The following is a 21,802-nucleotide window of genomic DNA, read 5'->3' as shown; positions in this document are numbered from 1 at the left end:
AGGTCTCTCCTCCGCCGAGTTGCAGCTGATGTCAGTCGCTTCCGGCCCTACCTGTTTGAGCGCCGTCCCGTAAAGAAACAAGACGACCGACCAAAACGCCCCCTTAACAGGGCCCTCGGTCCTCCGGCCTCAACTTCCTGCTCCAAACCTTGATCCAATAGCTGAGGAGGAGTTTCCCTGGCCCCGCCTCTTCCGTCCGCGGCAACCGGAAACGGGGGCGGGGCCTGTAGAGCCGGAAGTTGAGGGGAGTTTCCTGTGAGCTTGGCTTCCTCAACATGGCAGCGCCCTTGTCAGTGGAGGTGGAGTTCGGGTGAGTCACAGAGCTGGGGCGCCGTGGGGATGGATTGAAGTCGTCGGGCCCGGAACTCCCCTCCCTCTGCCTTGGGGCCTGTCACCACCGAATCGCCCTGGCAACTTCCCTGAGCTACGCCACCCGCCTAGGAGAGCTTGAGGTTCGGTCTCCCTGGGCGACGAGGCCGTATGTCCGGGAATAGATGCGCATACCCGGGAGTTGGGGGTATGCTTCTGGCACTCCTCCATGCCCTGCGCCCTACGGGACTCAAAAGGTGTGACTGGTTAGCAGGCCTCCCGGCCTTATTTGCCAGCTCCATTTTGGAGCAGGCCCGTGTGTCTGGCATCTGAGCTTCTAGGACCGAGACGGACCAACCTTTCCGAAGATTTGAGGGTGTTAAACAAACCTGAACCCTTTCCGGTACATTTAGTAAACTTACTGAGTGCCTTCTGCAGGTCTTAAGTCAGGTGGGGACATGGGGCTAGGTAGCACAATAGTAGAGACTAACCCTGACAGAACAGGGTTAGTGCGTGTACATGTGCCTGTAACTTAGTCACTCAATCATGTCCGACCCTTTGGGACCACATAGACCGCAGCCCGCCAGGCTCGTCTGTCCATGGGATTTTCCAGGCAAGAATACTGGACTGGGTTGCCATGTCCTTCTCAAGGCGATCTTCCTGACCCAGGGATCGAACCTGACTCTTGGGTCTCCTGCATTGGCAGGTAGATTCTTTTACCTCTCTGCCACTACAGTATGCTCAAGATAAAAAGTGCAGGATGGGGCCACACATGCTAATTACCAAAGAAACACAAACCAGGGAGGAAATCTCCTCAAGGCATTCTCTTCTACCTCTTACAGACAGACTGTTTTTCATGTGATTTCAGAGCTGGAAAAAAAAAAGTGCAAAGCTTAGAGAGAAGGCAGAGAAACAGATCTTAAGAGATGGACGGTATAATTTCTAGATTCAGGTGGAAAAGCTGGGACTAGATTTGTCTGTGTGTGTGAAGATAAACAACCCAAGGCTTATGTGAAAGGGAGAGTCTGGGATGGGAATCGGAAACCTCTGCCTATAAATGCCTTTCCTTCTATTGGATACCCCCAGTTTCTTTCATGGATTCCCTTTATTGCATAGTCCATTCACCAGTCATTTATTGAGTGCTTACCATGTGCCAGGCAGCGAGCCAGGCACAGAGGATACAAAGATAAATAGAACTTTGTCCATGCCCTCCAGTGTTCAGCGTTGCTGTCCCTTACGAGGGGCTAGTCTCATGAATGTTAACTGCCTTTTAATTGATGATATTGTCTGGCACCATGGATCCAGTTAGAACTATGCTAGTCTGGCCACCTGATTATTTTGCTTTATTGACCCTTTGCCCAGCTATGTCCCCCATAGCCTGCAGGTTCCAGAAGGTCCCTGCTGTTCTGACAGCCCTCAGCAGAGCTGAAGACAGAGAAACTACAGATTACCAGTGCTGAGGCTTATCTACAGTCAGCTTGGCTTGGGCTTCCCAGGTGGCTCAGTGGTAGAGAATCCGCCTGCGAAGTTTCGATCCCTGCATCAGGAAGATCCCTTGGAGAAGGAAATGGCAACCCACTCCAGTATTTCTTGCCTGGGAAATCCCATGGACAGAGGAGCCTGGCAGGCTATGGTCTATGGGGTCGAAAACTGTAGGACACGACTTAGTGACTAAACCACCACCACCACCCACAGCCGATTTACCTTTCATGTTCACTGAGTCAGACGTGGCATTTGTCTTCAGAAATGTCTTCTGTGCCAGGTCCTGTGCTGGCAGCAGTGGGGAAGTCATACAAGGAAGACGTGGTCCTTGCCCTCCGGGGCTTACAGACTTGCTGGAGTTCCTGTTTTCTCCACCATCTCGGTCTCCCTTACCCCAAGAGCAATAGTGAACACCAGCAAGGCAAGACAGTGTTCCCACTACCCACTGCTACAGGGTCCCATGAGAACTGCAGCTTCTTGGGAAGCAGGAATGCCCAATATGTAGGCTAAACCTAGAGGCCTTCTCTCTTTGTCTCTGTCAGTGCCTGTTTCTCCCCTTGGCCTTTCTTTCATTTTCTGTGTCTCTTAGCCTACTTCCTTCACCCTTTACTCTGAACTTAGGTATGTTTGCAGAGAAACCAGTTTGCCCATCGGGCTCTCCCTTTTGTCCCCAAGTGCCACCCTGATCCTTGAAGATTCCAAACGTTGGGACTTTGCCTCTTTCCCGTGAGCAGCTGTGTCCCCGCAGCCCCACCAGTTCTCGTAGACACTCTGGAAGGCTGCCCTTTGCCTTCTCCCCCCTGTCACTGGCCGGGTCTGCCAGCCTCGTCCTGCCAGAGCAGCTTCTCCAGCCCCAGGGGATGCAGTGCAGGTAGTGCAGATGTGTGTTGTGTCACTGCAGCCCGGACAGGAGAGCCCCACCTCCTTTTCCCTTTTCCTTCTCCTTGAGTCCAGGAGGTATTGGCAGAAGAAGGGAATGCCACTAGGGTCAGAGAAGAAGTGGGGAAATGGGCATGTTCACTCATTTCAGCAAATATTTCTTGAGTGTCTGCTGTGTACCAGGCCCTGTTTTAGGCAGAAGTTGCATCCCCGTAGGTAGAGGGGAAATGAACAGAAGTAAAATATATCAGATAAAAAGATGAAGGTAAACTTGGAAAAGTGAAGACCATTTGAAGGGTGTCTGTACCAGTCACTGGTACCAACAGACACCTCCCACCAAGAGCTGGGGAGTGGAGGAAAGACAAGGTATCTTGGGTTGTGATGCCTTAATTGCGTTTGAGTCGCAAATCCTGTAGGACCTACGAGAGTTTGACTTTGGTTTTCTTCTGGGACCAAGTTGGGCCCCTTCTTGCCTCCCTGAATCACTTCAGAGGCTGGGAGTGCACCTTCCTACCCTCCAGATGTTCTCACCACAAAAATGCCAACCCTTCCCTCGGGCGCTGGTAAACCCAGCAGTGACAGGTCAGTCGCTGAGCCAGACTGGTTCTTTATCCGCCTGTGAAGGGAAAACAGCGCTGGCCTCTGCGCCTGGCACCACCAGGTTTGGCCAATCTGGGTTGTTTGCTTGGGTGCCAGCGCTTCCAGTTCCCACTCCTCTGACCCCCCAACTCCTGTCGCCCCTTTCTTGTCGCCCTCCCCCACCCCAGCTGCTGCATGTGCCAGCCCCTACCCAAGAGAGAGTGGGGCCCTTGGAAGGGGATAAATGGAGGCTCTGTATGGGCTTGCAGCTGAAATGGCGCTGCGCGCGGCCACAGATGGGCCTCCTCTCCCCCTCCACATTTCTGCATCAACAAAGCGTGACCTTGTTTGGATGACAGTCGCCCCCATGTTTCCCCCATGACAATGCGTGCCTTGCCTTTGCCTCCCAGTGGGCCGTCTCAGGACACCTCTGTTCTCCAGCTCTGGGGAGGGGTGGTGGGGTGGGAGTCATCGCACCCGTCCCAAGGCTGTTGAGGCGAAGAGCCACGTGAGGTCTGCGACGAGACTCGGGGAGGAGCAGCGTGGCGCTGAGAGCCCGAGTGTCCGCCCCATGAGTTCTGGCATCTGCACTTGGCGGAGCCTCTCTGCTGGCCCAGGCTTCCCTTAGCCAGGTGTTGGGACCCAGAAGTGAGCCAGATTCTGCCCTCAGGGGGCTTCCTGACCTTCTGGGCAGCCTTAGTTGTTTCTGCCAGAAACCAATTAGAATTCAAATACTAGTTCAGCTACTGCCTATCTGGCCTTGGACAAGTCACTTAACTTCTACTGGCCTCAACTTGCTTCTCTGTTGGTCAGAGTTAATAATATCTGCCTCCCTCCTTCCTTCCCCGGGATTCCATGAAGGTGAAATGAGACGACGAATGTTCTTGTAAAGGGCAAGCTTACTGCTAAGTCCAGTGGGGGTCTCCTACTCTCTAGCACTTTGGTTTGCCCACCAGGCCGGCAGCAGGGGTGGGGACAAGGCACAGGCAGGGGAATTTCAAAGTGTCACCTGGCCCTAGGAAGCCTTTATGCCTGGGTCTCCAGTGTGCCTTGGGGTAGCTCCTCAACATTTTTGCAGACAGAAAGCTTGAGGCTTGAGAAGATGCCGTCCCGTGCCTAGGGTCTCACCAGTCAGGCCCGGGTGGGGCCTGGTCTCCACCTCAGGGCCTGTGCTCTGCCCCCATATGCTAAGCTACCTCTTGATTCAGAGGAGTCAAAGCCAGAGTCTGAAATTTTGGGTACTTAAATGTTAATAAACATTATTTCTGTCCTGCTTTACCACATCAAGAAGCCACATTTGAGAATTGATGGCTGATACCCAAGGTGTTCCCGAACCTTGCTCTCTGACTCTTGGGCATCTGGTGCCAGCCTCCTCAGTTTTCGGTCTCTGAGGCTCTTTCTCTGGCCCTCCTTTGCAGAGGTGGTGCGGAGCTCCTGTTCGACGGTGTGAAGAAGCATCAGGTCACCTTGCCTGGACAGGAGGAACCCTGTGAGTACAGGCTCTCTGAGCACCATTGAGCAGCAGCTGCTCCACAGGGTCACTCAGCCTGGTCAAGTGAGAGTGGGTAGGATTTCCCAGGCCATGGGGAGGAAGGGAGAGAGGTCACCGGTTGTCTCCTCCATCCTCTCCAGTGTCAGCCAGCTTTGTAGGGAGGAGATGGCATCGCTGCGTCCTTCCAAGCACAGGTTCTGTATTCAGACTTGAGTTTGAATCCCCTTAGCACCTTAGGCCGGTCACCTCACCTTTCTGAGCTTCCGCATTCTTATCTGTGAAAGGGGGAGATGATAATCCCTATCTCTCAGGGTTGCTAAAAAGTGTCAGCCAGCTGTACCAGGCATCTCTGCCATCACTGGATGGCCACAGAGGGATGTCTTCACAAAGGAGATAATCTTTGTCAAGAATGGAACAATGCAGATGGACTTAATGAATTTCAATGAGAAGAAAAGTGTCCAGCCAAGGAGGTTGGAGGGGGGAGGTTCATTCAAATACCTGTTCGACTTTTCTTTAGCAAACACACCCTGAGCACCTCCCATGCCGCAGACTATGTACCAGGCACTGGGAGACTGACCCTGCCTTCAGATTGGGGAAGTGGGGAGGAGGATTTCCAGAGGTCCAGCTGGGTAAATAGCAGCGTAGCCTAGAGGCAGGGGCTGGACACTGCCGCTGTGGAGGAGCTTTGCAGCCCTAGCAGTGGATCTTAGCAAGAGCAGAACATTCAGGAGTGGGAGCCCATCTCACCTTGGGCTGAGATACTTCTGGGAAGAAGAGGAAGTCCGTTGTATGGGGAGCCAGGGGAATGAGGTTCCTGGAGGTGGGCAGTAGAGAAAGTCAAGTGAGGTTTGACAGAATTCTTCTGGAAAGGGACATGCATCTGCCAGGTATCACTTACTACCAAGACTGTCTCTGACCCTCCCTTGGGGTTGAAGGGCAGTGGCGTAGAGCAGGTCTCTGTGCCACATTCAGAGGCCAGGGTACAGGGCGCTGCCCCCTGGAGCTGGCTGTGGGCATGAGGCTGAGGTTAAACATCAGGACTGTGGGATTGTGTCCCTGGTGGAGGAAGATCCAAGATGCTATAGGTGATGGTTTCTTAGTTTGACAGATGGCTCTGCAGCCTTGGGAGGAAACAAGGGGCTGTCAGAAGCCTCCCAAAGATGCAGCCTTAAAGATTTAGCCAGGACGTTATTAAAACATCACAAGTTAGGGTTTGTTTCCCCCTGCTTTTGCTCCACATGAAGGTGCCCAAGTTTAATAATTCCAGTCGTTTTCATTCATTCATTGACCGAACGCTCACCAAGTGCCAGTCGTAGAAGAAGGTACTTAATTCTTTCCTGTGGTCGGCACCCATCTTTTTGAATATGCACACGTGTTTTCCTTTGTGCCAGGCTTCCCGGGTGGCGCAGTGGTAAAGAATCTGCCTGCCAGTGCAGGAGATGCAAGATATGTGGGTTTGATCCCTGGGTCGGGGATACCCTGGAGTAGGAAATGACAACCTACTCCAGTATTCTTGCCTGGAAAATTCTGTAGACAGAGGAGCCTGGACAGTCCAGGGGTTTGCAAAGAGTTGGGCACAACTGATCTCGTGCACGCACTCTCTCTCTCACACACACATGCGCACACACACACGCACACACATGTGTTTTCCTTTGTGCCAATTTGATCTTAAGCAAAACTGATATGGTTCTTGCCCTATTGGAGCTAACAGAGTAAGGGACATGGAGCCAGGCAGTGAAGAAGTAAACTCATGGATGTATAACAGCACGAGTGGTCCTCACTGGCACCAGAACAAAAGGGTGCTTTGAATGAGACAACAGGGTGGCAAGGGAAGCCCTCTTTAGAGGAGTGTCTTTGAGGGGATTCCCTGGTGCCCTAGTGGTTAGGAATCCGAACGTTCAGTGCCATGGCCCAGGTTCAGTCCCTGGTCCAGGAACTGAGATCCGGCATGCTGCACGGCACTAAAAGAGAGAGAGAGAGACGACTTTGAGGCGAAAGCCCAGAGGAATGGATGGAAGGCAACCTAACAAATTGGAGGGAGAGCAGAGGTGCGTGGGGCCCATTGCAAGGAGAAAGGACTGCACTTGTGAAGCCCCCAGGCAGAAGGCCTTGTGGTGGTCAAGGACCCAAGGGAAGGCCAGTGTCCTCGGGCACAGGCTGAGTTTGACAGGGTAGGCAAAACCCCAGTGGGTGGTACAAGTAATTGTCACAGATTCTTAGGTGGTAACTATCATTACTTCCACTTTAAAAAGTGTAACCCTCCCCGCCCCCCAAAAAAACAGTGGAAATCCAAACTCAGAGATGTCCAAGGTCTTACCCTCGACCATGCGCTTATGTCATTGGGAGAGCTGGGGTTGAAGCCAATGCCAGGGTCACCCCATCCTGCAGGGTGCCACTATCCCATTACCATTTATCCCAAGAGCTTCCGTGAATCACATCACATCTCAGACCTGCAGAATATTCTCAAGTTTTCACACTTTCATGCCTCCAACAGCTACTGATCTCAGTTTTCATAATGACCCCAGTAGATATTATCTATCGACAAGGAAACCAAACTTAACAGAGAGAGAGTGACCTGTCCAGAGTTACTCAAGCAGGGAAGCTGGCTAAGACCTAGGTTTGTTTTTATTTTTATCTTTTGGCCATACTGCATGGCATGTGGAATCCTAGTTCCTCAACCAAGGATCAAACCCAAGCCCCCTCCATTGGAAACCTGGAGTCTTAAACCAGCGGACCATGAGGGAAGTCCCTAAGACTCAGATTTTGAATCCCTCATCTACTGCCTCGGGGGCAGGTAGGGGGCTCTCCTCCTCTCTCTGGGATGAAATAAAAGGAAGCAGGGGAGGCTAGCAAAGTGGCCCATGTGCTTAGTTCTGGGCCCTTGGCCAGGGGTCTCTACCTCTGGCTCCCACTTGTGCCCTGCTGTGCCCAGAGGCATGGGTCACATCACAGCGGCAGAGCTGGTTGGCAGCTGCCAGGCCTCACCCTGGCACACAGAGCCCAACAGGAGGGCAGGGGCCTGGTGCCACGGGGAGAGCCTCACTCCTCCCAAGCCCATGCCCAGATCTGCCGTCTGGCAGCCTTCCCAGCCCAGGGGCTGCCACTTGGCCAAGCAGGTCTTGGAGACTCCAGCAGAGAAAACAGTGGCCGTAAGATTATGGATTGTGACAAGTCTCACAAACAAGGGGACTCCAAGGCCCTGGGTCCTGGGCCAGTGGAGAGCTTCCAACCCGGCCAACTTGGAATGAGAGGCTGGGAAAGGCCAAAGAGGGTGAGATGGCGAGAGAGGCACCCTGGCAGCATGTGCTGGCAAATCAGTTATTTCTGCAGGCCTCTTATGCCACCTGTAAAGCGGGAGGCTGGACTCGATTTAGTCTGTCTTGAGCTCATTATTGGGCTTCCCAGGTGGCTCATTGATAAAAAAATCTGCTCGCCAGTGCAGGAGACGTGGGTTCAGTCCCTGGCTTGGGAAGATCCCCTGGAGAAGGAAATGGCACCCCACTCCAGTATTCTTACCAGGAAATCCCATGGACAGAGGAGCCTGGCGGGCTGCCGTCCACGGGGTCACAGAGTCGGACATGACCGAGTGCAAGCGCGCACGAGTCAGTTATCAGTTTGACACCTGCAGTTTGGAAACGTTGCTTCCAGATCTAAGCACATGGTTCTGGGAAGCAAGGTGCATTGATCCAGTGAGTGGCTGCCTGTGCAGGGAGCTGAGGATTCTTAACAGCCACCTCCACGGAAGAGGCTTTGAGTGGCTGAGTTTTGGAGGCACCCACCGGCTTTGGGGCCTGGCCACTGGGAGCTGGTTTTTAATGCATCAAGGATCCTTTCAACTCAAGGCTCGCAGACCAGGGTTGGTCAGGGGCCTGGAGCAAATCCCGAACCTCAATGGTCCTGGCCTGGGCCTTAGCTGCCCTGGTCCCAGGAAGAGACTGCCTCACCTTTCCCTGCTCCTCAGCCCTGCCTTTGTATTAAAGGGAGGCTGGCGCGGGAGGCAGGGGTGGCTTGGGAGCTCCCAGGCGCTTTAAACTGCTTAGCATGCATTTCACAGCCTCTCTGGGGCCAGCTGTTCCTTTCTCCGTTCTGGGGCCTGTTTGCTGATCCCCTCCCCACCACCCTCCTCTCCCCCTCACCCCTCCCAGTCCCTGTGCAAAATTGCTTTTGAAAAGATCCACTTTCTGCTTAATTAAACAATGAGGAGCGTCCCCTCGCACATCTGTAAACCTCCTTCTGAGGCCAGTTTAGCCCACAAACTGCTCCATTCTTACCTCCATTCACTTGTAAATGGACCCTCTGATGTTCCCTCTACCCTCTCTTCTCTTCTCCCCCCATCCCAGCTCTTTCTTCTCCCCTTTCAGCTGAGGCCTGGGGTGGACTCCCAGAGGACTCCTGTCCTGGAGCCTGGTGGACTTGGTGGGGACCAGAGCCGCTTAACGAGGAGAGAAGGTGTAGGGGACCGGCTCTGCCGAGTCTGCATCGTTGGCGTGGTGGTCCCCAGGCCCAGCTAGGCTCTGTGGGTGGGAGGGACCAGAAGCCAGATTTCAGGCTGGGAGAAAATCTCCCCTTGGAAGCCTGCAAGAAGAGGTTGGATGAGGGTCAGCTGTGCGACATCAGATGAGACCGGAAGTTAGATTGACACCACTGGGAGTGGGGGGCGCCACAGTGGGTGGTCGTTGTCCCCAGACAAGGACAAATCCACTGGGGCATGGGATTCTGGTGGGAGCCTCTGTAGGTCTAAGGGGTGTGCATGGTGCCCTTTCCCAGCGGCCTCTAGGGGAAGGGTCTGGCAGCCCCCAGGATAAGGAATCCTGAATCACTGCAAGAACAGGGACGTTCGTCTTGTCTGTTTGACACCATGCTAGGCCTGCCACTGGCATCAAGAGCAAGGTTATTATATCCCTCCCTTGTCCAAGGATGGCGCTGAGACTTAGGCGAAGTGACTTCTACCCAGGGCCATCTAGCACACACCCCAGGGCCTTCCAGCTCCAGAACCCAGACTCATAGGCACTCCGCCACAAGAGCTTGCTCTTCCCGCAGTGGGCAGGCCAGGTCCTAAGGCCTCCTGCATGGGAAACCCGACGGGGTTGGGTGCTCGTCTCCCTGTCCTGGTGCCGCATGGCCTCAGCGTATGAGTCCTGCCACTGGAGCTGTCCAGGGAGCCTCTGAGGAGTCTAAACGTCTAAAAGGGGCAACAAGAGAAACTGAAGGGTTCTTCCTCTGACTGACGGAGTTGTTACAGCATCGCTATGCCAGGCACAGTGCCAAGAGCTTTCCATGGATCATCTTATTTGAGCCTCACAACACCCTCAGAGGCATTTTTACCATTCCCATTTTACAAAGAAGGAAGCTGAAGAGAGTTCCTTACCCAAGGTCGTTTAACTAGGAAATGATGCAGTTGAACTCAGACCCATATGCTCAGTAAACGTGTCCAGGGCATCTTGTGTGCGAGGTTCTGTGCTGTGTGCTAGGGCTCAGGTTCCTGAGGAGGGGGCCCTCTTCCCCAGCAGCCTCTTTTCAAGGCCCCGCATGCCCTGCGCAGTCCAGCCAAGGCTGCCTCCCTGGCTGTATCTCGTGCTGACCTTCCCGCCTTCTCAGTTCTATCGCCTTGAACCTGCCAATTTCAGCCTGCCTCAGGTCTTCCCATATGTTCTTCCTTCTGCCCAGCTTGCTCCCCCCATCCCACCCGACTCATCCTTGGGGCCTCAGCTTCAATGTGAACACCCTCAGAAAAACTCGTACTGCTCCCACACAAAGGAGAGCACATTTGTCATGACTAACGAAGTACCGTCCATCTCCCCTGCAGGCCTGTGGCTCTGCACGATCAGGCTCTGTGTCCGCTTGTTCTCCGCCATCTCCGTGGCACCTGGCACATAGTAGCTGCTCAGTAAATATTTGTCTCCTGAGCGATTTCCTGAGATCGCCGGAGGGCAGCCACCATGGGAAGCCACGGAAGGCAGGAGGATGCAGAGAGGGAAGGTGACAGTGAGGTTCCTGGAGCCATCCCCAAGCCACCACCAGCCCCTGACTCTGCTTAACCCTTCCTCCTCCCCTGGGCGCCTTTGGAAGCTGACCATCTGGCTTGGAGGCTATTTGCATATTGTCTGGGCCTCAGCAAGCCTAGCAAGATGTCCCTGGGGGTGTGTTTCAGGCCAGGCCAAGTGGCCCTTGCAGCCTGCGAAGGGAGTCGGGAGTTCCACCTCTCCCCACCCCCAAATCCAGGCATGGGGAAACAATACGGGTGGTGATGCGGTGGCCTCACCATGGTAACAGGCTATCAAGAATGTGAGCAGGCCTGGGGGGTGCAGAGGAGGGAGGGAATGACCTCAGCAAAGAGGAGCATCATGATAAATGAGCCAGCACCCGCAGCAGACGCCCCCTGGCCCAGCCCTCGGGGACGCCATGACGCTCTGGGATGACCCCGACATGACCATAAGTCCTCCCCGCCGCCCCAGCCTACGAGAGCAGAGCACAGCCTTCCTTAGAGGGAGCCGGAGCGGTGACCCAGGGAGTCCTGGTTCGGAACAGGCCGGCGGGGGCTGTGGAGGTGCAGCTGGTGGCCCTCAGGCCAGGCCCTGCCCAGGCCCTCCGAGCGCCACGCACACAGTCAGAGCCCCGCCCGCGGGGGCTGGCTGATGGATGTGTCAGACCCCGGCGGCTCTATCGAGCGGCCACAAGATGTATGGGCTGGCGGCCCACCAGACAGTGCCAAGATGGAGGCCACAGGGAAACCTCTGAAGCCCAGGCCTTGGGGAGGAACCCAGCCAGGAGTCGAAATGGACTGCAGCTACTTGGAGGCAACACGCCCCCCCCCACCCTCCCCACCCCGGCCCGCTCCAGGGACCCTGCGGGCTCCCGTCAGCTTTGCTTAAAAGCAGGAATTAAAATGGAAAGGCACAGTCTCAGCCTGTGGCCACTGCCCATGGCCCTGTGCTCTGCTGGCAGACGGTCCAGGGGAGCTGGCACAGAGCAGAGTGAGCCAGGCCATCCAGGGTGTAGCCTGCCTGCCTCCTGAGGGGGTGGCAGGCAGGCCCATAAGAGTGCCTTAAAACCCTGCCCAAGGCTGGTGCTGTGGGTGACACACGCTGGGCCCCTTCCTGACCTGCAGCCTTTTTCTGGCCTGCATGCTAGGAGTCTGCCTCCAGCCAGGGAAACCAAGGCAGTGCGTGGGCCCTTCTCCAGCTTAACCCCTGAGCTTTGTCTTGGCACAGGCCCAGGACAGCAGCCCTTTCTGAGACTTTGACTCAGGAGGGGAATGGCTAACCTCCAGCCCCCTGCTGGCTTCCCAGAGACTAGCTGTCCTCTCAGGGAGAGAAAAGCCCTGCAGCCTCAGGGATGTTCTGCTTGAGGAGTGGATCATTGAGAGCCATAGTCTTCGAGGGGATGATAGTGTGCGTGACCTGGGACCTGACCCCAGAAAAGGAGAGGTGGCCCTGGGGACATGTGGCCTCTAGCCTCCAGATGAGGTGCAGAGCTTGGTGGCTGCCCCAGAACCACACAGAGGCAGGTCTCAGTGTCCAGCCGAGCGGGAGAGGCCCTGTCGACCCTCGGCTTCTCACTTCCTCGTGGCAGCTGCCTTGGCCTGGAGGGCTCTGCAGAGGGGAGTGGAGGGACTGTGATTCGTCAGCATCTCTGGCTGGTGAAGGATCCTTCTCTCCTTCTGCCAGAGGAAATTAACTGATGTTATCGGCTCAGCAATTGTTTTTCTTCCCTCACAAAGGGAAATATATGCAGACTTTCCAAGAGCAAAGCCTAATGCTCCCCATCTGGGACTGGCTGGGGAGATAGAGGTGGAGGGGCTCTCTGAGAAGCCTGCCCCTGGCAGTGTCCGACCATCTCTTAGGCCTTGTGAGTGGAGGTCTGTGTCTGCTCTTTCGGACGTGACTGTTCCGCCCACTGTCCACCTTGAGTCCCCGTTACCTCTTCTTCTAGCTTTCAGCAAGGCCAGGTGCCACTGCCTCCGAGAAGACCTCTCTGGTCTCTCCAAGTCCATTTCCTCACCTTGGAAACCACAAGTCCAGGCGCCATGACAGCCAGGTCTAAAAGAGGCCCTCTGAGCCCCAAGTGCACATCCTCCTGCTCCGGGCAGGGCCCTCAGGGCCAGAAGCATTGAATTTGACGTTAGTTTTGTTCTGTGCCTTCCTCTGCAGGGGACATCCGCAGCCTCCTTGTCTGGATCAAGAAGAATTTGCTAAAAGAGCGGCCAGAGCTGTTCATCCAAGGAGACAGCGTGTGAGTCCCTTTCTCCCCTTCCCCAAGGAGGGCGGGCTGAGGGAAGGAGGCCTGAAGCCCTGGCCTTGCTTCAGACTCCGCCTCCTCCAGGCCCTTTCCCCTCGGATCCTCTTCTTTGCCCTCCAAGGAAGGGTTGCTGCTGCCCAACTCTGTAGAAGTTTGTTTCAGTTTTCTTGTTACTACATTGGACTCTTAGGTTTTTTGTTTTTTTGTTTTTTTCCCAAAAGTCCATGTCAGGAGATTGGTAAATTTACCAGAAAAAAACACCACAAAAAAACTTAGATCCTGCTTTCTGGATGCCACAAACTTGCCAAAGAACCTTGCTCAAATGACTTCCCTTCTCTGGGCTCAACTGTTCTCTCTGCACAGGCAGCACTGAGAAAAGATGCTCCCCAAGGTCTCTCTCTTCCTTTGACAGCCTGGGACAGACAGCGCCCTCCCAGTGATGGACATGTTTCTCTCTTTGTGCTATCCAGTGTGGTAGCTGCTAGGCGTTGAGGATATTGAAACCTCGAAATGTTGGTAGTGTGACTGAGGAACCAAGTGTTCAGTTTCACTTGGATGGAATTTAAATTGAAGTGTGCCTCATAGATACCGGGCTGTACAATGCAGGTCTCAGGTTACAGGGGGTCACTGCACGCATGTGCACACACGTGCATGTTTGTGCTCACTTGAGGACACCCCTTGCCTGGCCCAAAGCTTCTGTGTCTGTCTCAGGCCCAGCTCAGCCTCCTGGGAAAGGATCCAGGTTCCGTATGCCAAGAAGTCACTTTACCCCTACAGCAAGGCTATTCTCATACGTCACAGAAGTGGGCAGGGCACCTGTGGCCCTTGTTCCTCTGCCTGGAAGCAGAGGTTCAACAGCAGGCCCTGGGGGCTCAGGCTGCCATCCGGCCTGGAGCCCAGGTCGTGATCCAGCGGCTGTGGCAGCCACCCCCAAGGACAGCAGTGCTCTCTGGGTCCTTGCCAGAAGGAACCAGGCTAAGTAAGGTGCTTGTCCAGATGTCGGCCTACACTGCCCTCCTCCAGGCAGGGCAGCTCTCAGGCTGTCAGGGGCTCAGGGGCCACTGGCAGACTTCCCTGATTCAAAGCAGCCAAGATGGCCTCCTCCCCAAGACGCACATGCAGGAGGCCAGGGACAGTGAGGTTAGACCCCTGGAAGGATAGGCTGCTGCCAGTGGTTCCCTGGCAGCTCCTACTTGACATCCCACTTCGTCCTCCCCGGGGAGCTTATGAGGAAGACACTTATGATTTACCCTATTTTCGGATGAAGAAACTGATGCTCAGGGAAACCATGCCCCAGATCTGGGAGGTGGCAGTGGAGTTGTACGTGTGTTCCATCTGGCCCTCAGACTTGCCTGTCACCTCCTCTCCCTGGATGTTCTCTGACGGAACCCCCTAGAGCAAAGGCGCCCCTCCACCCCATAGACTCTGCAGCCCAAACATCTAAGCTTCTGCCCCTGCTCTCGCCAGCTCCTGCCATTCACACCCTCCTACTCACCACCGTCTTTCCCACAGGCGGCCAGGGATTCTGGTGCTGGTTAACGATGCCGACTGGGAACTGCTGGTCAGTACCTGGGGGAGCAGCCCTCCCTCGACCCCACCCCAACCCACCACTGTGGTAGGAAAGCCTTGGACCTCTCATCAGGCCCAGAGTGGCGGGGTCACCCTCTGTCCAAACCTGGCGTCCAGACGGCAGCTCCTCAAGCCTCCCACCCTGAGTGAGGAAGGCATGGGCTGCTGGGGAAGTGGCAAGCTGCCCTCCATCCTGGAGGTTTGCTAGTTAGTGGATAGGGTACCCACTTCTTTCTGGTAGATTCTGTCTTCCCCTCTCAATGCAGCTAGCCCCTGTGCCCCACTTCCCCTCTCAACACCCCGGGGAGAAACTGGAAAAGTGCCCTTGACGGTCTTCTTTCTCTCCTGGACCAGGGTGAGCTGGACTACCAGCTTCAGGACCAAGACAGCGTCCTCTTCATCTCCACGCTGCATGGCGGCTAAGGGCCTCTCCCCGCGCCTGGGCCCCCTTGGGGTCGGGAGAGCAGAAGAATCAGACAATCCCCTGGGGCCCTACTTCCAGATCTTCCTGTCCCCCTTGGCTGCTTTCTTCCCTACTCTGTCCCTTGAGCTCCCTCCAGGCAGGGAAAAGAGGCCAGGTGCTAAAAATGAGCCTTTCTCGGGCACGTGAGCAGGGGAAGGCAGGCACCCGAGCCGGGCACTCCTCCTCCCAGCAGCTGAGGTGGGGGAGGGTCCCCCTCCGCGTGGCTGGAGTGGAGGGGGTCTGTGCGGCCAGGTGACCCAGCTGCTGTCCCTCCTGTGTCTCCCTGAGTGACCGCTGACAAGGCACTGCCCGTCCTGGGCTGCAGTGCCTTCCTGGGGAAGAGGAATGAACCTCACTAGCTGATGGCAGGCCCCTCCCCTCTCAAAGACAGGAGGAGCCTTCGCCTCAGTTTCCCCATCTGGACAGCAGAGGGCTCTGCCTGTCCCCCATTGATATCATTATGGAACCCCAGCTGGGGTCCCCTATTCAGCGCCGACCGCCCCCTACGCGCACACACAGCAGCTGCTCCTCCAACCTGCTCCTCCTCCTCCTGCTCCCCCACCCACAGCCCTTGACCCTGGCCAGCCTCCCCCAACACAGGCCACCAGATGGGCTCCTGAGAGCCTGCCCCTGACACAAGGCAAAAGGCTGCCTATGTACAGCTCATTCCACTGGGGGTGGAGAGCAGGAGGGTGTACGCTAGACCTTGGACTGGCAAAGAGAGGCCTGGGGTGGGGGATCAATGTGCCTCAGTTTCCTCCCTAACGACAATGGAATTTTTATAATATCTGAAAACTGAGGGGACTTCCCTGGTGGCTCAGACAGTAAAGAATCCACCTGCAATGCAGGAAATGTGGGTTCTATCCCTGGGTCGGGAAGATCCCCTGGAGAAGGAAATGGCAACCCTCTCCAGTACTCTTGCCTGGAGAATCCCTTGGACAGAGGAGCCTGGTGGTCTACAGTCCATGGGGTCGCAAGAGTCGGATACGACTGAGCGACTGACACACACACAAAATTGAGATACTTGATGGTGCAAGGGCACACTTTATCTACTCTCCCATCTCCTGCAGGAAGCAGGATGGGGCAGGCAGCACCTGGGAGGCAGGGTGACTCCCCCCACCCTCATCCCTTCTGGAAGTCTTGGGGCCTCAGTGCCTGCAACAGCTGGCCTTGGGCAAATAAAAGACTAAGTTGTTTACTGGCCTTGCCTGGAACTTCATCCTTAGAAACCGAAACCAGTGGGACCCCACGTTCACCCAGCTGGCAGTCACTTCTCTGGTCCCACCCTCCCTGTCTTCACCCCAGGGCTTTCAGAACTGCCCTTCACCCAAAAAAGAGCAGGAGTTGAAACCCAGACTATCCAGACACTGAGAAGGGATGATATGGTTGGGCCATCTGGAGAAGGGGTTTCAGGGCCAGTCTGTGCTGACCAGTCTGGGTCCCAGGACACTTCCCTACCCGTCTGTCCGAGGCCAGGCTTTGTCCCACAAGCCGCAGCCAGCAGCCTCAGAATGGAACAGAACGGAGGAAGCATAGTTAAGACTGCTGAGCCCCACGTCCCATGACCTGGAGAAAAAGCTTTTTTTGCTGGAGGGAGACCTCAAAAAAAAAAAAAAAAAAAAATAGGGCATTAACATCATCCCGCCCCAAACATTGCTCTTCATTAAATGTTAATAATTTAAGGTGGAACTGCCCTCACTCTGCAGTGAGACAGAAATGCCGAACAGTTGTCCTAGCCGTGCTGGGGGCTGTGCTCCTTCTCAAGGCCTTGGGGACAGATGACCCCTGGCTGGTGAGCTTCTCTCCGGCGCTGCTGCAGGTGGGGGAAGGCCCTCTGGGTGTGTGTGTGGGGGGTGGGGTAGCCAGTTGAGGTTATGGGTGCAAGGGAAGGCCCAGCATGGGTGCAGGTGCCTGTCAAGAGAGAGGCTGTGTGACCAGCCGTTCTAGGTGCTGAGGTCAAGGTCTCCATGTTAGGCAGCAGGGCAAGGGACAGCTTCACTTTAAGGATCAGCCTGTCCGACTTCTTGTAACCTGGAAGGGAGGACTCAGCCCCGCTGCGCTTGCGGTGCCCCCATTATCCACTCCCTACCCCACCCCCCACAGCATTCCAAGTCCTGGAAACTGGGTGAGAGGATTCCTTTCCTGCTTGCACTGGGGAGAGGAAGGGCAGAAACGGGCTAGCCCTTCCCCCCCAGTACCCCAGTTAGTGCATCACTGCTGAGGAGTAGGACAGGAAAACATACTGCTGGGAAAAGCAGGTTCTCCACGCAAGGAGAGGTGCCCTGAAACTTGCCAGGGCCACACTCCACAGCATTTGAGGTCATTTTCTAGCTTGAGCACGTTAAGGGTCAGGGATGGATGACCCGGGCTCAGACCCAACACCACCCAGCTGCCCCCCCTGCCAAGGCAACTCCTGAACCCACTTTTGAGGAAATAAACAAATAAACCCCACTATCTCAGAAGATTTGTCTTTAATGAAAAGGATTCGTTTTCCAAGTTCTGTTTCCCAAGCCGAGGCGATTGCCCGGCTGGAGCGCATCGTTCTGGACGCTTCTCCGACTCCAGCAGCAGCTGGAGGAAGCTCAGCCCATCGGTCGGTCTGGAGGAGCTGGCGGGAGGGGTCGGTTTATTGGAGATTTAGGGGTCGATTTAGGCTTGTTTTGGGGGTATTGGCAGGGGAGGCTAGGTTAGAATCAATTCAAAACGAGTTAGCAAGCGCAGTCCGCCGGCATCTCCTTTCGCCCCCGACTTCCTGCGGCTCCGGCCGAGGACGAGCTCTCCGGACCACAATTGGGCCCCGCCGTGGCATGCCAGCTTCGTTCCCGGCCGAAATTTGAAAAAGGGGGAAACGACGCTGTCGGCTGGAGGACCCCGCCAGCCAGGACTGGTCACCCGCAGAGGAGGAGGAGGACGAGGATGAGGACGACGACGAAGAGAGGAGGATGGCGGCGCTGGTGACAGGGACCGGCGTCCCTCCTTTGCGCGCCCAGCCGGGGCCGCGATGCTCGCGCTGGGGCCAGCCAGCCGCCACCCGAGGGGTCTTGCCCGCGCCGAGCTCGGTTCCCTGCGGCTCCCGCCCCTGTCGCTTCCAGAGCTCAGCCACAGATGTCCAGCCACAATTCTCGGTTGGCCGCAGACTCGTACAAGAATTGCGTTTGGACAATCAGTGGCGAAGCCCCTGAGTTCAGGGCCCCGGTCTCCTGCGGGGTTCCGCTTCGCTCCTGTGAAGCACCGGACCAGATCTCCGGAGCTGCGCGGACCTCGCAGACGCTCGGCGGTCGCGGCCCATCCCGCGGTAAGGTGGACTAGCAAGCACGCGGATCCCGACCCTGCGTGGGGATCCCCGTCGCCCCCGGCGTGAGTCTCCTTCGATCGCGGCCCGGGGTCCCTAGAGTAGCCCGCGCTGGGTCTCTGCGCCGCCCCAGGTTGGGGGAGTCTCCTGTGTCAGGCCTGGGGAACCCCGACTCCCCTCTCCCCGCCCCCAGCCTGGGCTCCCCGGGTTCGCTGGGAATCCGGAAAACGGGGGCCCGAGGCGGGGTCGCGTTTCAGAACCCGGGGTCCGGGCTGCTGCACCGGTGGGTCTCCCGCCCCCGCCCAGCCCCGCGCACGCACCGGCTCGGGCGCTCTCCCTCCCTGTGGCTGAGTCGCGGCCGGGGCGCCGGCGGTGGCAGCGGCGGCGGTGGCTGGGACGGCGGGGAGCGCTGGAATGCGCCGCCGGGTCACCTGCAGCGCCTGGGGAGCCGGGCTGGGAGCCGGCGGGCTGGCGAGGCGCAGGGCTGAGCCCGAGCGGGCGCCTCTGGCGGCTCGGGGCCGGGGCGGGCTTTTAGTGGGCCGCTCCAACAATACGGGCCTGGCGCGGAGAAAGGGGCTCGGCTGCAATTGGTACTGGATTTGAATAACGCCACGGGGCCATCAATGGTCATTGTGTCGGCGGGTAATGAATCTCCGCTGTCTCTCGGGCTGGCCAGGCAGCTGCAACCTGCGCTCAGGCAGCTCTTAAAGACATAGCGTGCCCCTCCCCGGGGGCCGCCCCCCCCCCTGCACCGGCAGGACCCCCTCGCCCTCCCACCCCCATCCTGCATCCTAGACTCCCAGTGCCCCGCCTGCTCCCTCGCCTGAACCCTTTGCCCATCGCCCCCTCCCTCCTTCTCGGCCGGGCACCCGCATCTCGGCCCTGCACTCCCATGGACCTAACTTAGGCCCCTGACCTTGACTGAGCTCCCCAAGAGTGCCCAGGGGACCCCAGAATCTTTGAAGGCTCAATCCTGCGCCACCACCCCACCCTCACCCCGCCCCACAAACATATCTGCATTAAACCTGAGGCGGGAGCCCTCAGGAGCCCTCCTGCCTTAAGCTCCTGCCCCAGGGGCTTGAAGCTGGAGGGTGAGGGGAAACAGTATACAGGTCAGAGGGTCACCCCCTTAAAAGGCTGTGCTGCCGGATAAGGGAGGGGAGATGCAGTCCCAAGCCCCCCTGGCCGAAGATACCATCTCCAGAGACCACACCCCCACTAGGGGTCTGGAGACTGCCCTCCCCAGCCAAGGACAAGGGCTTATTCCAAGGATACCTCCTGGCGGGCTCCTGGATATCTCAGCTCTGCCAGGGATGTGGGGGTGGGGTGGGGGAGCAGGAGGGCGTGAGAGGGGCGTGGAATCTATTCATTCTTGTCTGGTCATTGTTTCTTCCACTAGACAGCCACTCTGGTCCAGGGGGGCAGGGGCTCCGTCTAGGTCTGGTATGCGCCTACCCCAGCCCAGCCCAGCCAGGTCTGATGTTGAGAAGGCGCTCAGTCTACAGGGGGACATAGACCCAGTTCCTGACCCGCAGAGCTCACGCCTAGCCATTCTTCCCTTTCGGCTCTTCGTGTACCCCAGTGTTCCCCAGGCACCAAAGCAGCCTCTCTCCTGCCCCTGAAACCCTCTCCTCTGCCCACGCTCCGTGGGCCACCACTCAGCTGAGAGTCTCCGTCGGTCTGTGCTCCTCACTGGATCAGGAAGTAGGTCTTCCTGATCTTCTTGCCTTGAGAGCCTAGTACAGTGCCCTGTCCCCAGACAGTCACTGAATAGCCATCTCTGACTTCAACATGAACCCCATGAATTTCTTGGGATTTCTTACGGAAGTTGAGAAAAAAGGCTTCTGATGAGTAATACTTGTAGGTGAGGTTTTATAGAGAGGGAGCCCTGCTAACCAGGTCTTAATTCCCTGGGAATGCTCTATCTGATAATAATAACTGTGACAAGTGCCTTAAGTACCAAGCATTAAGCACCTTGAAGGTAGGAGCCTGTTGACTCCTCACAACGACCCTGGGAAGTAGGCACTGTTGTCAGCCCCATTTTACAGATGAAGAAGCTGAGGTTGGTAGCTAAGTCCCTAGTCCCTCGTGGCAGGTGACAGAGCCAGAGCAGGAAGCCAACTCCCACCCTAGATTCCCACCCTTGATGTGAAATATGGATACCTCAGAAGACTTGGAGAGGACTTGCGGAAGTGCACACTCAGAACTCAAACCCAGGAGGCACCCTGTGTCTGTTTATAAATTATAGCCCAGGCCCAGCCCCAGACCAGCCTGGCAGAAACACAACCTTGACGGAGAGAGCGAGAGGAGTCTCTGCATGGGTGTCTGTCAGAGCTACTTAAAGCTGTCAGTCCCAGACAGAGGAGGGTCAGTTACCCTCATCCTCAGGGAAACGAAGGCGCCTTGAAGGGTCCTCCCGCCAGTCACTGAAGAGATATTTATAGCCTGCCTACTGTGTGCTAGGCAGGGACTCAGCCGTGGGCAGACGTCCCCGGAGAAAATGCCCAGTGGAGGAGAGTGCCAGGAAAGGAGAGCCGTCCGGAGGAGAAGAGGGGCTGGCGAAGTGAAGGCGGGCGGGCGCCGAGGAGGAGGGCAGGGCACCTCCAAAGCCAACAGGCAAAAAAAGAACTTGGGGAGTTCTGAGAGGGAAAGAGCTCTGGCATGGCTGGAGCGCAAAGGGGAAGTGGCGTTAGAGCCCAGATTGACCCCTGCAGGGCCCCGAAGGATGCTGGGAGGATCTGTGATTTTACCCTAAACGCAGTGGGGATCCTGGAAGGTCTGAGAAGTTCAGATTTACATATTTAAAGGTTTGCTGGCGCTGGAGTGTAGCAAGTAAGGGGAGAGGGGCAGAAGATAGAGGCAAGCTGGCCTACAGCAGAGACCAGTTAGGCTACTGATGGTTTGCAGGTGAGAGCTGGTGGGTTTGCTGAGCTTAGGTAATGACAGAGCAGAGCACCCGCGGCCGTCCCCCCACCCCCCAGTTCCTAACAGTCCGGTTGACCTCAGGTTACTTGGCAATGAGTCACATTTAGGGAGCACCTGTACTATGTTTATGCTGGTGCCTGGGAGGAGGGGGAAGGGGAAAATGAACAGAGTTTGACATTACCTGTCCAGAAGTATCTCCATCCAGTGGACGGACAGACAGACAGGCACACAGAAAGGAACCAGCCCCAGTGAAAGGAGGAGGGCCACAGGAAAACCCTTTAACTGAAGTTTTAGCAAAATCCTCTGCGACCGTACAGGACTAACTGATTCTCCCAATAGGGAGGAGGTGAGCCAATGTCTGGGAGAGGCAGCATCGCCTTGCGCCTCCAGGCAAGTGAATTCCGACAAACTGAACCTTACTTGTTGCCTCTGTGAAATGGGGCCATCATGCCTGTTCTGCTTCCCTAGAGATGGTTAGATGGTCACGGTGTTGAGAAAGTCCGTATACACCTTGCATTTGCTTGCAGTCAGGTTTTATTGTTATCTTCCAACACACACACACGCACATTCACAT

The 21,802-nt window shown here is 56.3% G+C and overlaps 1 protein-coding gene across 1 annotated transcript; it reads left to right on the top strand.

Annotated features, from left to right (window-relative positions):
- The first annotated feature begins 239 nt into the window (after window positions 1-239).
- On the top strand, window positions 240-16,198 carry URM1 (ubiquitin related modifier 1). The gene is made up of 5 exons (XM_068976023.1): window positions 240-310; window positions 4,668-4,738; window positions 12,892-12,973; window positions 14,492-14,540; window positions 14,903-16,198. Exons 1-5 carry the CDS (start codon window positions 276-278, stop codon window positions 14,969-14,971), a joined length of 306 nt encoding a protein of 101 aa, XP_068832124.1. The 5' UTR covers window positions 240-275; the 3' UTR covers window positions 14,972-16,198.
- Window positions 16,199-21,802: the final 5,604 nt, after the last annotated feature.

Source organism: Capricornis sumatraensis, chromosome 1, assembly GCF_032405125.1.
Source record: "Capricornis sumatraensis isolate serow.1 chromosome 1, serow.2, whole genome shotgun sequence".
NCBI classification, from domain to species: domain Eukaryota; kingdom Metazoa; phylum Chordata; class Mammalia; order Artiodactyla; family Bovidae; genus Capricornis; species Capricornis sumatraensis.
The sequence above is the reverse complement of the archived record's forward strand: the minus strand, read 5'-3'. Positions and strand labels throughout refer to the sequence as shown.